Source organism: Aythya marila (assembly GCF_965140915.1).
Source record: "Aythya marila genome assembly, chromosome: 18".
NCBI lineage: Eukaryota > Metazoa > Chordata > Aves > Anseriformes > Anatidae > Aythya > Aythya marila.
In genome coordinates, this window is record NC_139059.1 from 285,452 (window position 1) to 297,220 (window position 11,769).

At 51.8% G+C, this 11,769-nt stretch overlaps 2 protein-coding genes across 2 annotated transcripts; both read left to right on the forward strand.

Moving 5' to 3' along the window:
* The first annotated feature begins 80 nt into the window (after positions 1-80).
* MYADML2 (myeloid associated differentiation marker like 2) lies at positions 81-2,230 on the forward strand. The gene has a single exon (XM_082774561.1). It carries the CDS (start codon positions 462-464, stop codon positions 1,368-1,370), a length of 909 nt encoding a protein of 302 aa, XP_082630687.1. The 5' UTR covers positions 81-461; the 3' UTR covers positions 1,371-2,230.
* Positions 2,231-4,549: 2,319 nt separating this feature from the next.
* On the forward strand, positions 4,550-11,351 carry PYCR1 (pyrroline-5-carboxylate reductase 1). Its single transcript, XM_082775069.1, has 7 exons — positions 4,550-6,204; positions 6,302-6,372; positions 6,455-6,634; positions 7,314-7,535; positions 8,023-8,115; positions 8,518-8,681; positions 8,803-11,351. Exons 1-7 carry the CDS (start codon positions 6,138-6,140, stop codon positions 8,960-8,962), a joined length of 957 nt encoding a protein of 318 aa, XP_082631195.1. The 5' UTR covers positions 4,550-6,137; the 3' UTR covers positions 8,963-11,351.
* Positions 11,352-11,769: the final 418 nt, after the last annotated feature.

Genomic DNA, 11,769 nt, shown 5'->3' on the forward strand with positions numbered 1-11,769 from the left:
ATTCCAGAACTATTAATATAGCCTCTATTTATACTCCTGGGTTCCTGCAAACGCCATAGCAGAGAGCTACAGCTGCAGAACTGAAATGGAATAAATGTCAGCCTCCAGGGAGAAAGTGATCCTTTCAGCCATCATGTGGGAAAGGAGACAGTGAAAGGACAGAATAAGGGGCAGCGTTCAGACCTGGGAAAGCAGAGCGAGCTGATCGTGGCACCCTGAGAATGCAGCCGGTGGGCAGAGCCAGCCAGTAACCTCCCTGCAGCAGCAAGTCTGTGCTGAGAGGCTGCCAGAAACGCACATTCAGCGTCACACACAGCACCTACGGATACCGGCAGAGATGAGGCAGGGATTCAAGCTGCTGTCCCACTGACTCGGCCCCAGGTGTGACTCAGGACAAAGGAGCAAAAGCCTGAAAGTAAGCTCTTGTTTTTTTTTAGTGCACTGTCTGCTGGACTGGAAAGATGATGGAGAACACAGGAGGGCCATATCTGAACACCGCTGCTGTAACGTCCCCTGTGGGAATAGCTCGCTTGCTGCAGATAATGTTTGGATGCACCACATTCAGCCTGGTTGCCCACCAAGGGGGATTCAGTGCAGCATACGGCACTTTCTGCATGTTTGTCTGGACCTTCTGTTTTGCCGTCACTGTCTTCATCATAACCTGCGAGTTCACGCATCTGCACAGCTGCCTGAGCATTTCCTGGGGAAACTTCACTGCTGCTTTTGCCATGCTTGCCACACTCATGTCCGTCACGGCAGCAGTGATCTACCCACTCTACTTTGTCCAGCTTGGCTGTTACCCTATCGGCTGTGAGGTGAGAGACTTTCGTATAGCAGCCAGCGTCTTTGCCGGCCTCGTGTTCATTGTGTATGCCGTGGAGGTGTTCCTGACCAGGGCAAAACCGGGACAAGTCACCAGTTACATGGCCACTGTCTCTGGGCTTCTGAAAATCGTTCAGGCCTTTGTGGCCTGCATCATCTTTGGGGCGCTGGTGAACGACAGCCAGTACAGCAAATACGTAGCAACACAGTGGTGTGTGGCTGTCTACAGCTTTTGCTTTGTGGTGACAGTGGTGGTGGTCGCCTTCAGCGTCACAGGTAGGACCGCTTTGCTCTGGTTTCCCTTCGAGCGCTCTGTGGTTGTCTACACCTTTGGGGCCGTCCTGCTGTATGTGAGTGCGGCTGTCATCTGGCCGGTGTTCTGCTTCGACAGTAAGTACGGCTCCCCACAGCGCCCCGGCCTCTGCGCCAGGGGCAGGTGCCCGTGGGACAGCCAGCTGGTGATCGCCATCTTCACCTATGTCAACTTGCTGCTCTACGTCGTGGACCTGGCCTACTCCCAGCGCATCCGCTTCGTCTCCCACCTCTGAAGTCTGGGTCTGCCTCCGCGAGGTCATCCTGGCTCCAACAGCAGCAGTGAGGGAAGCGGCAGGAGACGGGATGCAGCAAAGGCAGGCACTGCCCGGGTGCGCCAGGGAGAGCCACAAACCAGACTTCAAGGTTAAGACTGACTGGAGCAGCAAGTCAACAGCCCATGGTGGGTAGGCTGCCCACCTCCCTGTCATTCAGCATCTGCTTCGACCTCCTGGTGTCAGAGCAAAGAAATTCTGTGGTTCAAAGTATGCAAAATGGCCTTTCATCTCCAGAAAGCAAAAATGCTTGCTGCAATAGCAGGTCTGTAGGCTACTGGATTACTGAGCCAAATATTAGGAAAGATACCAAGGATTTTGAAACTGTTACCAACACTTAACTATAATCAAGTGACTACCCAGGAAGTGGGAAAGTTAAAGGCTGCATCAAGGAACACCAGTTGTGGAGATGAAAAACAATCCTTCAAAGTTTGGGTTAGTCTGGGCTATGTGGTGAGACATGAAATGCTTACAAGTGTGGGAAATTCCAGTCAGGATGTTTCTGAGAAGAACATAGCTGTAGCATTATTTTGAAGGTTACCAGTCATCTCCCTCTCCCTTTTCTCTCCAGCACCAAAAAAGAATATCCTCAAGCATGCGCCTTGGTAGGAAGCATGGGATATTCTTATTTAGCAAACACCGGGTCATTACAGAAATGAAAATTTGTGAAATTGGGGTTCTACTGCCAGGAAACTGGGTGCAGAACAGAGCCAGACTGCAAAATAACTGTATAATCAGACACCTGAACTTGAGCAGGACCAGAAGGTATCTTGACATGCGCTTTGTCTCAGTTCATGTGCCACTGTTTCTTTACACTGATGTAATTTTTTTTCCTAGAAGATTAAAGATATGGGGGGGGGGGGGGGGGAGAGAGGGTGGAATGGATGCAAAGATTAATTGATCTCACAGCTCTGCATAAAAGACCAAATTTGTGGGGAAAAAACCTTGGACATAATGGTAACAAATCCAGAGTGCTGCCTCAGACCAGATCAGGTTCTAGGATTCCCGAACTCTTTGTGTCACCAACCAGCTGCATTTCTCTGACCCATCCCTCACAAAACACCCACTTTGAAGTCTCACATAGCATGGCTCAGATTTCAAGCTTAATAGAAGAACTGTTCATTTCTGATCCAGCAAGAAACCAAAGCAGTCTGAGTACTTCTGCTGAAGGCACGCAGACTAGATAGGTTTGATTAAAATCTAGAAGTAGCTGACTGTCAGAAGAAGGATTTATTTTTTAACCAAATCAAAATAAAGCTGAATGGCAGACTTGAGTACTACATCTCCAGAGGTTTGTGTACGTTCATGTTGCTCTCTGCACAGTTGTTATTTCACCAGGCATATCCCTTCTGCTTTCTGCCAGAAAGCACAGTTCAATTTATTTTGATGTATGAAGCCTGAATGCAGCCCTAAAAAAATGTATGGACAAGACCGCCAAGACCTCTGACTGACATTCTTTGTAGCAGACTCACTCAGGAAAAAGGAAGGAAATGCATTTTTCATTGTTGTTTGTACGAGGTTTGAAAAGCAAAGGAAAAAATTTATGTTGGGACAGATTGCATTGGACAATTCTGCTACCCTGAGTAGGAACCAGCATTTAGAACTGGGAACTATTAGTCCATGAAACAGGACAAGAATCAGTATCTATCATAAAGGGAGTGCACTAAACAGCCTTCCAAGGGATTTTTCTCTTGCACAAATTCCCATTAAGGGCAGGAAATTTTAAAAATAATGGCCCAGCAAGAGGCTGGCCAGCTTCTTCCAGGGCACGAGTTAAGACTACCTAGTATAGGTATAAGAAAGGACATTAGGGAGCTTTATTTTTTTTTGCAAACCAGATAATCTAAGGCATTGTACAAACAAGAAATACTACATTTGGAAAAGAAATTATTTGTATTAGAGCAGGCAATGTACAAATAGAGTTACTGCATACAAGAAGAATCTAGAGCATTTATGATGTATTTTTTTAAACTTGACAACCTGGACAAATTAAGCTGTGTAATGCTTGGAAATTATTTAGCTTTTGTTATTCCAGAGTGGGAAAAAAAAATAAGGTGACAGTAAATCATCCTGGTTTCTGTTATAAAATTTTAACCTGAAGGGGAAAAAAATATATATATATATATTGTTTTAAGAAAGCATCTTCCTGTAGGCTCCATCATGGCTACAAGGAGCTGGTGGAAACCAGGGAGAGGGGTGTCAGTGACAGGTGCCCAGCAGGGGCTGCTTGCCCTGGAGGTGATGCTGCCAAGCTCCTCAGCTGGTTAACACCTTTTTTCAGCTATGTATTTTGCTTGCTTCTTGCTGTGAAGATTTTGCACCAAGCAATTAGCAGGAGTATGATTAAAAATCTGCTAATGGCACAAGTTCATGCAATTTATACAATGCCAGGGGCATAAAGCAAGGCCCAAGAGAAACAGGCAACTGGGAAACAATTGGGGTAAAATTTAGTGTCTCAACAGCAAGGAGGAAATAGAATTTAACATGGAAATCATGATACCACTGACTGGAGGAGTGGAAAGAATAGTCATTGCCAAGAACAGTGTGTTCAGATTTAGCTTTCTCATCTGCCAGCCAAAGACTGAGCAAAAAATGTTAGCATGGTCAAAATGGCAAAAAAAATAAAGATTGTGTGGACAACAATCCACTCTTTTAGGGGAAAAAAAATGAAAACCTCATGCTTTAGTGGTTAAAACACCCTCTAACCATTGGAAACTATGAGATTACCCAATCTAGGACAGAGAACATCCAATATCTGCTTAATATGATTTTAACAACCAACCCTATTATGATCCAATTAATTAAAAAGCCTTTTATTTCCAGAGCTCATTTTTCTCCTTAATTAATAAATTATGATCAAGTAACTTGTATTCTGCTGCAAAGCAAAATAAGATCAATGATTCTCAAAGTTTTTTGTTAAGCTTATGTCAGAACGCACGTGTGCTTGTTTAGAACTAGGGATTTATGCTTGCAGATAGCCTACACAGGTCATAGAACCATGTATTTTAAAAAATTAAATAAAAAGTAAGATCTGAATCTTTAGTATTCTCACCACCACCTCGATGAAGGCGACTAGGATTTAGTATCCCAGAAAGACAGCATTCAGGAACATTTGCCCACAGGAGAAACACGGACTTTATTTTTGTCAATAAAGGAAATAGTAAAAAGCCAAAGAAGGAAAGAAAAAAAATCGGTGTGGTAAGATTACACTGAGGAAGAAAAACACAGCCTAGCTACGTATTTCACAATGTCTTGGTCTCCTCACAGGCCATTGCTATGGACCTTTCCTCTGAGTGAACCCACAGCACAGGGCTGTTTCTCTGAAGCACTAGCTCCTGCCACAGATGAGATGAAACCAGCCTTTGTTCTGAGCACCCAAGCGACTTCTTCGATGATAGCTGAGGCACTCGATGCAGGTATCTATTAGCTGTGCTAACGGAACTTCTCTGGTCGCTGGGTTATAAAAATTTCCATCCTGGTTCAAGTGTAGGAAAATCTTTTTATTCAGGAAATCTATAGGTAATCTGAAGAAAGTGAGAAAACCGCCACTCTAGAATCAAAGGCTGCGTGAGTCATTCCCCAGCAAAACAAGAACCTGTACGGGCAAGAAAAGGAAAAACCCGCAGGGCTGCTGCTCGGCGAGGCAGAACCAGTTCATCAGCTCGCTTCCTGGCCACCCACCGCCCAACCCAGGGCTAGCCAGGGAGAAGGAGGGCGACAAGGGCAAAGGCGACGGGATAAAAGGGGCGTTAAAAAAGCAAACGCGGGAGAGGAGAAAGAAAACAACAACAACAAAAAGCCCAGCAGCAGGCGGGGCTCGGGGGACTCCTTCCTCACACCTGCTGCGCCCATTACCCCGCGCCCCCGCCCGCAGGATTCCTGGGCCGCGCCACACGCCCAGCGAAACCGCTCCGCACGGCGAGATTCCAGCGCGGCCTCAGACAAAGGCGCGGAAGCATCCGAGGAATGTCTGGAATCGGCAGCTGGAAAAGGCCCCTTGGAGCCGGGCCCTCCCCGCCGGCCCCGGGCCCGCGGGAGGCCGCGGGCAGCCCCGGCCGCGCGGGCCCCGCTCTGCGGCTGGCGGCGGCCGCCCAGACCCGGGGGGGCGGAGCCTCCGAGGCCCCGGGGCCGCGCCGCGGGCACGCGCCGCGATCGCCCCGCTCCGGCGCCGCGGGTCGAGGCGCGGAGGCCCCGGGAGCCCCCCGGGAGCCGCCTCGGCCCCGGGCGAGCGCGGTGCCGGCCGGCCGAGGGCCCTCTCTGCGGGCGGCGCCGGGCCCCGCGGCCCCCCGGTCCCTGCCCCGCCGCAGCCGCCCCGGCGCAGGGCGGCGCCCGAAGCTTCCAGAAGGCGGCGGGCGGCGGCCGCGGCTCGGGCGTGCCGAGAGCTCCGCCTCGCGGCGCGTGGCGAACGGCCGCGGCTGGCCCCGCGCGGCCCCCGTCGGCGGCGAATGATGCAAGGCCCGGCGCGGGTTGCGCCAATCGCTGGCGGGGGCTCAGCCGGAGGCCCCGCCCCTCGCCCCTGAGAGGCGGAGGCGCGGCGCGGCCCCGCCCTGCAGCGCTCCCATTTGCTGCGCGCCGCCGCCCCGCCCCCCGCGCCGCGTCATCGCCCGCCCGCGCCGCGCGGGGCCACGTGGACGGCGGCGTGGCCGCAGGTGGGACCCGGCGCAGCCCGCCCCGCACGGACCCGACCCGACCCGCTCCGTTCTGTTCCGCTCCGCTCCGCTCCGCACCATGAGCGTGGGGTTCATCGGGGCCGGGCAGCTCGCCTTCGCCTTGGCCAGAGGCTTCACGGCCGCAGGTGGGTGGCGGGGCGCGGGCGAGGCGGGCGGCGCGTCCCGTCCCGTCCGGTCCCGTCCCGTCCCGGCTGACGCGGTGCCGCGCGGTGCCGTCCGCAGGGGTCCTGGCTGCGCACAAGATCACGGCGAGCTCCCCGGACACCGAGCTGCCCACCGTGAGCGGGCTGCGGGTGAGTGCGGGGGCGCGGCGGGGAGCCCGGCGGGCGAGCAGCCCCGGCCCACAGCCCTCCCGTTTGTCCCCGACCGCTGCAGAAAATGGGCGTGAACTTCACGGTGAGCAACAAGGACACGGTGAAGAGCAGCGACGTCCTCTTCCTGGCCGTGAAGCCCCCCATCATCCCCTTCATCCTGGACGAGGTGGGCCCCGACATCGAAGCCCGCCACATCGTGGTCTCCTGCGCTGCCGGCGTCACCATCAGCTCCATCGAGAAGGTGAGGGGAGCCGCGGGCAGGGCCCTCCTGGCGCCCAGCCACCGCCGGGCCCGCGTCCTTCGGCCCCGTGCTGCGACGGCCGCCCTGGGAGTCAAAGCTAGTAGGGCAGGATGATGCTGGAGACGGCCTCGAGCCTGTCCTGCTGTCGTCTTCCAGCAGCTGGTGCAAAGGGCTGGCACTGCTTGCGATTCCCGGTAGTACCGTGTTTATACTGCACCCTCCTGGTCGCTTTGGGCCCCCTTTGCCTGCCCACATCAAAATAATCTGTAGTAGTTTTTGTGCCAGCTCTTTTATCGTGTGTAATGCTATCAGATCTTTTTTCTCTCAACAGAGGTGGGTCATCTCCCCTGAATTTCTGCAGACTTTCTGCTAAGTGTCTGCAGGAGCTGTTTTGGAGACTTGTGAGTTGATGTGGGAGGTGTTCAGGATGTTGTTCCCAACAGTAGCTTTGCTCAGCTTTGTATTTGCTGGTGATACAAAAAACTTCCCTTTCAAGTTTTGCCTGCTTTGGCTAAAAACAGGGGATTTGGGATACAGGAGTCTGTCCGCTCCTCTGCTTGAATTGCTCTTGCCCCTTGGGAGCCCTTTCCTAGACAGCCTATTTGGTATGCCAGATATACACTGAAGTTTTTTCTTTCTCCTTCTTCTTTCTCTCTCTCCAATAATTTTCTGTCCTAAGAAACTCTCGGCCTTCTGCCCCACACCTAAAGTAATCAGGTGCATGACGAACACCCCTGTGATTGTCCGGGAAGGTGCTACAGTCTATGCCACTGGAACTCATGCGGACGTGGAGGATGGGAAGCTGTTGGAACAGCTGATGGCCAGTGTAGGCTTCTGCACGGAAGTGGAAGAGGACCTCATAGATGCTGTAACGGGGCTCAGTGGCAGCGGCCCTGCGTATGTATGTGCTGCTTCCTCAACTTGTAAAAATCTAGGGGAGAACGGTGGACTTTGCATGCAGTGAAAATCTGTGCAACTTCAGCATGTGGTTTCTTGTTTTTCTCATTACTCACGTTCGTGATGGGACATGTAATCCAGGTATCTGGTTTATAACCAGCATAGGTCAACAACAAAATTCCATTACCAGTTGGATGAGTCTGAAGTCCGTAGTCAGTGTGCAGTGTTCGCATGTCCACGTTGCAAAACCTGGGCCTCTTGGTAGTATGACCTAGAAGCTAAATTTTTCCCATTCCCCCCATAGCTCAGCTGTAACTAGTGGGAGGGAAGCCTGGCATGGCATCAGTACAGTAAAGGGTCTGACTTCTGTCAAGTCTTTGTAAGTGACAGGAGTCACAATGTGATCCTAGATCCCTGGATTCTGTCCTCCATAAGAATATTAGTCTTGGAATAGAGCGTTTCAGTCACTTTCTGATTGTTTCTTATCTCAGGCATTCACTGCCCTGGATGCTCTGGCAGATGGAGGTGTGAAAATGGGACTTCCCCGCAGGCTGGCTGTCCGGCTTGGAGCCCAGGCTTTACTGGTCAGTGTTTCTTCTCTGAAATGCACTTGAGTTTGTGCCCGCTCTGTGCAGAGAATTCTGCACATCATGGTTTAAAACGATCTCAGTCCGTACTGAATCTACTTTAAAATATGTTTGGTTTGAATGCACACACATTCTCAGTGAGGGGACATAAGAAGCATCTGCAGCAATCTTCTGGCACTGATGGTGGTGTGGGAGCCCAGGCCTAGGGGAACCATCACTCCTGTGCAGGCTTTTTCATCTCTGAAAAGTGTTTTGGCAGCATGCTAATAGTTCTCAGGCAGACAAGTTTTGCCTGCTGTGTGTGTTTAGGTGCTGCTCTGTGCAGCAGAGAACAGGAGTATTTGACAGTGGGTTTCCTCAGTCAGAGTTCTGGTAGCTGTCTTCCCTTCCTCACTACAGGGTGCTGCCAAAATGCTGTTAGAATCAGAACAGCACCCGGGTCAGCTGAAGGACAACGTCTGCTCCCCGGGGGGAGCCACCATCCATGCCCTGCACTTCCTAGAGAGTGGTGGCTTTCGCTCACTCCTGATCAATGCTGTGGAGGCTTCTTGCATCCGGACAAGGTGGGCAACACAAAGTCCTAAAGAGCCTGCAAACTTTCCCTCCCAAACCCTGCTTCTTCCTCTTGCTATGTCTCTCTCTCTCTCTCTCTTTTTCTCTCTCTCTCCCACTACCCCTCTGCAGGGAGCTGCAGCATTTGGCAGACCAAGAGAAGATCTCCCCAGCAGCCATAAAGAAGACTTTGTTGGATAAGGTGAAACTGGAGTCTCCTTCTCTGTCTTTGGCATCTGCCAGCAAAGTCAGTCTGTTTACCAATAAGAGCCCCAGCAGCAAGAAGAACTGAACAGACTGCCGTAGTCTGGCTTTGCTGAACATCAGTCTCCTCCATGCCCTTTCTGTCTTGTCTAAGGAAAATGCTTACTCTGAATGTTGGTGTCCTCCATACCTGGCTCTTGGCTTGCAGCAGCTGTGGGACAGTGCAGAGCTGTAGAAAAGGGTCTGTAACCTCTAGAGGAGTTTGTGCCAACTGTCCCTAGCATTGCTGTTCTCCAGTGGGCAGGTGTGATACCATCATCAGAGTTTATCAAGGGCATCATTTGACCAGAAGCCTTGAATGATTTCAGAACTCAGGCAGTGTTTGTGTCCCATGCAGAAATGGTTTCTAATAGTTTTTTTAAGAAGTCTCCAAATGCTCTTTGATCTCAAAGGTTTGAATCAGGCTTGGATCCCACTTAACCCATCTTGCATCTGCTGTCAGAGCTTGTGTCTTGTTGCTGTCTGTATTAGCTAAAGCAGGTACTGCCACAAAAATACAATTCTGTGTACTACATTAGAGGCTGGGCTCTAATGTACCTCTTACAAGGTACGAAAGTGCATCTTCTGCATTTCCCATCAGCCTTGACTTTGACAAAGTGATGGCATGAACCCCTGGGCCACGCTCCATTTCTTTCTTTGCTGTTTACCAATTTTTTCCCCACTCCATGTGGTTTGAGGAACTATGAACTGCTCTTGCTGTCCTTCCTTTGCTGCTAGCTTTGCTTGATGGATTAGGCAGGTAGAGGAGTAGTGAGTGCTCCCTATTCCCTCCCCTCTCTATGGCCAGGATCTGCTCTCACATACCCATATATGTGTTCTGATTCCACTATGCTCCCTGATGCTCTGCTCTTTGCACTGCTTCTGAGGCAGCAGGGAGCAAAGCTGAAGGACACCCTCCTACAGAGAAAACTTTGTGTATGTTCCCCTAGGCTTGCGCAGGGTTTGGTACCCGGGTGCTGGGCTACCGGTTGATGTCAGGACTCTTCTCAGCACCTTTCTTTGCTTCAGGCTGTACCTCCTTCTCAGACTGCAGTGTTGATGCTTATTAACACTGCTTAAGCTTGTGCAATCCATCAGTGTTGCAATGAGCTGATTGTCCCTTCCAGACAGCACTTTTCCCAGTAGAGCTCCTGGGCTGGTGAATTCCAGCATAGAAGTCCTCAGGCTCACTTTATGTTGGCACAATTATGTCTTTTCTTTTACCATTGTTTCTTTGAAGGTGTCATGTTGCTAATGGCTAAAATGGGAAAATGCCTAGAAATGCGTTGGGGGGTGCCTCACGCATTTGCATTCCTACTTCTTTAGGATACAAGACCAAAGGGAAACACTGAGTCACCTGGCCTAGCTTGTGGCTCAGATGTTGTCCTATCTCACCTAACTCATCTTGCATGAGACCCAGGAGGAAAGTCAGTCCCTGCTTGACACAAAAGTGGTCAAGGTGGGACATGAGTGCCTCATACCTATCTGGCAATAAGGACTTGCTTGGTGAAATACATCCAGCTGACTATGCTTTTGCAGAGGAGTAAGACTTGCTGTTCCAGTGTGAAGAATTTCCCAAGTCTAACTTAAATTCATGAGCAAAAAAAAAAAAAACAGAAGTATGGGGTCTAGAAGCAGTGGTTTCTTCTGCCGGCCAAATTCCAGTATTTGTGAGGGAAGGAATCTGGCCAGCCTTGTGGCTGTAGAAAGCAGAGAGGGAAGCCTTACTCAGTCCTTCCTGGTGCTGGCACAGCCCTGAGCACCAGGCCAGGCATGAGCTGGTGGTGTGATGGGCTGGGGGCAGCTGGGGTCAACATAGCAGCTCTCTTCTCTGGACCCACAGGGAGAGGGATTTGTGGTTGTAGCCTCAAAGCACAAGGGACCAATGCTGATCAGACAGATGATGGATGACAGACAGTCACTTGGAAAGGTAGTTAGCCTTCAGGCACGGTTCTGGCATTCATCCCCGGTAACAGCCCTAAAGAGTTAGCATCTACTGCTTTATGTGGTTTCTTTATAGCTAACTTCCCTTCATGTTTTCCCTGCCTTTACTCTTCTCCCTGAGCCTGAGTCCTATCTCAAGCCATAAAACTGCACAAAATGTGTGTGCTGCCCTTGTCATTTTTACTGGGCTACAGGGGGAGCAGCAAACTGGATGGGACAGAATGGATTTGGGTGGATAAATGCGTTATGCCATGTTCTACCTTGAGGTACACTGAGGGAGGACTGGTACAAGGAAGACACTTAAGGTGGGCTGTCTCCGGAGGAATCCTGTGCATTTAGGTGATGCAGGAAATGCATTTACTGACCAGTGCAGAAGCTGTCAAAGGTGCTAGTGCTGATTGTTTCTAGTGTTAGGCTGGTAGCAGGGCATGATGCTGTAGGCATGATAGCTACTCCTCCTTGCTCTTTACATAATAAACTGTTTCTCTGACTGAGGTCTGTGGCTAGTGCCGGCTGTTGGGAGTGGGTACGGCTCCTGCCTCCGAGAGCAGCCACCAGGCCCTCGCTGTGCCGTGGCTCGGGCGGGTGTGGGTGTGGGGAGCGCCCGGCCTGCTGCCCTCACTGCTGCGGCGACACGGGCTGCTGGGGGGCCCCGCGCCACCGGTTTGTGTTCGAGAGGAAGGAAGGAAGGCGTCTGGCTGCAATCCCCACACCGAGGGCTTCGGGCGCTAACCCGTGTCCGCCCGCCCTGACTCGGCGGCTCAGCGGGGCTCTGCCGCTGCCCGCGCCGTTCGCTCGGAGCCGGGCGGGGGCTGCGGGTGCCCAGCGCGGGGCTCTCCGGGACGGGCGGCGCCGGGCCGGCTGCCCGGGCCCCGCTCCCGAGCTGCGCCCCCCGCCCGCCCCCTCCCCGTC

Bases quoted from the DNA above. Each gene is read 5' to 3' on its own strand.
- MYADML2 (XM_082774561.1), top strand. From the start codon at position 462: ATGATGGAGAACACAGGAGGGCCATATCTGAACACCGCTGCTGTAACG.
- PYCR1 (XM_082775069.1), top strand. From the start codon at position 6,138: ATGAGCGTGGGGTTCATCGGGGCCGGGCAGCTCGCCTTCGCCTTGGCC. The intron at 6,635-7,313 runs GTGAGGGGAGCC...TTCTGTCCTAAG, and splicing joins CCATCAGCTCCATCGAGAAG to AAACTCTCGGCCTTCTGCCC. The intron at 7,536-8,022 runs GTATGTGCTGCT...TTCTTATCTCAG, and splicing joins GTGGCAGCGGCCCTGCGTAT to GCATTCACTGCCCTGGATGC.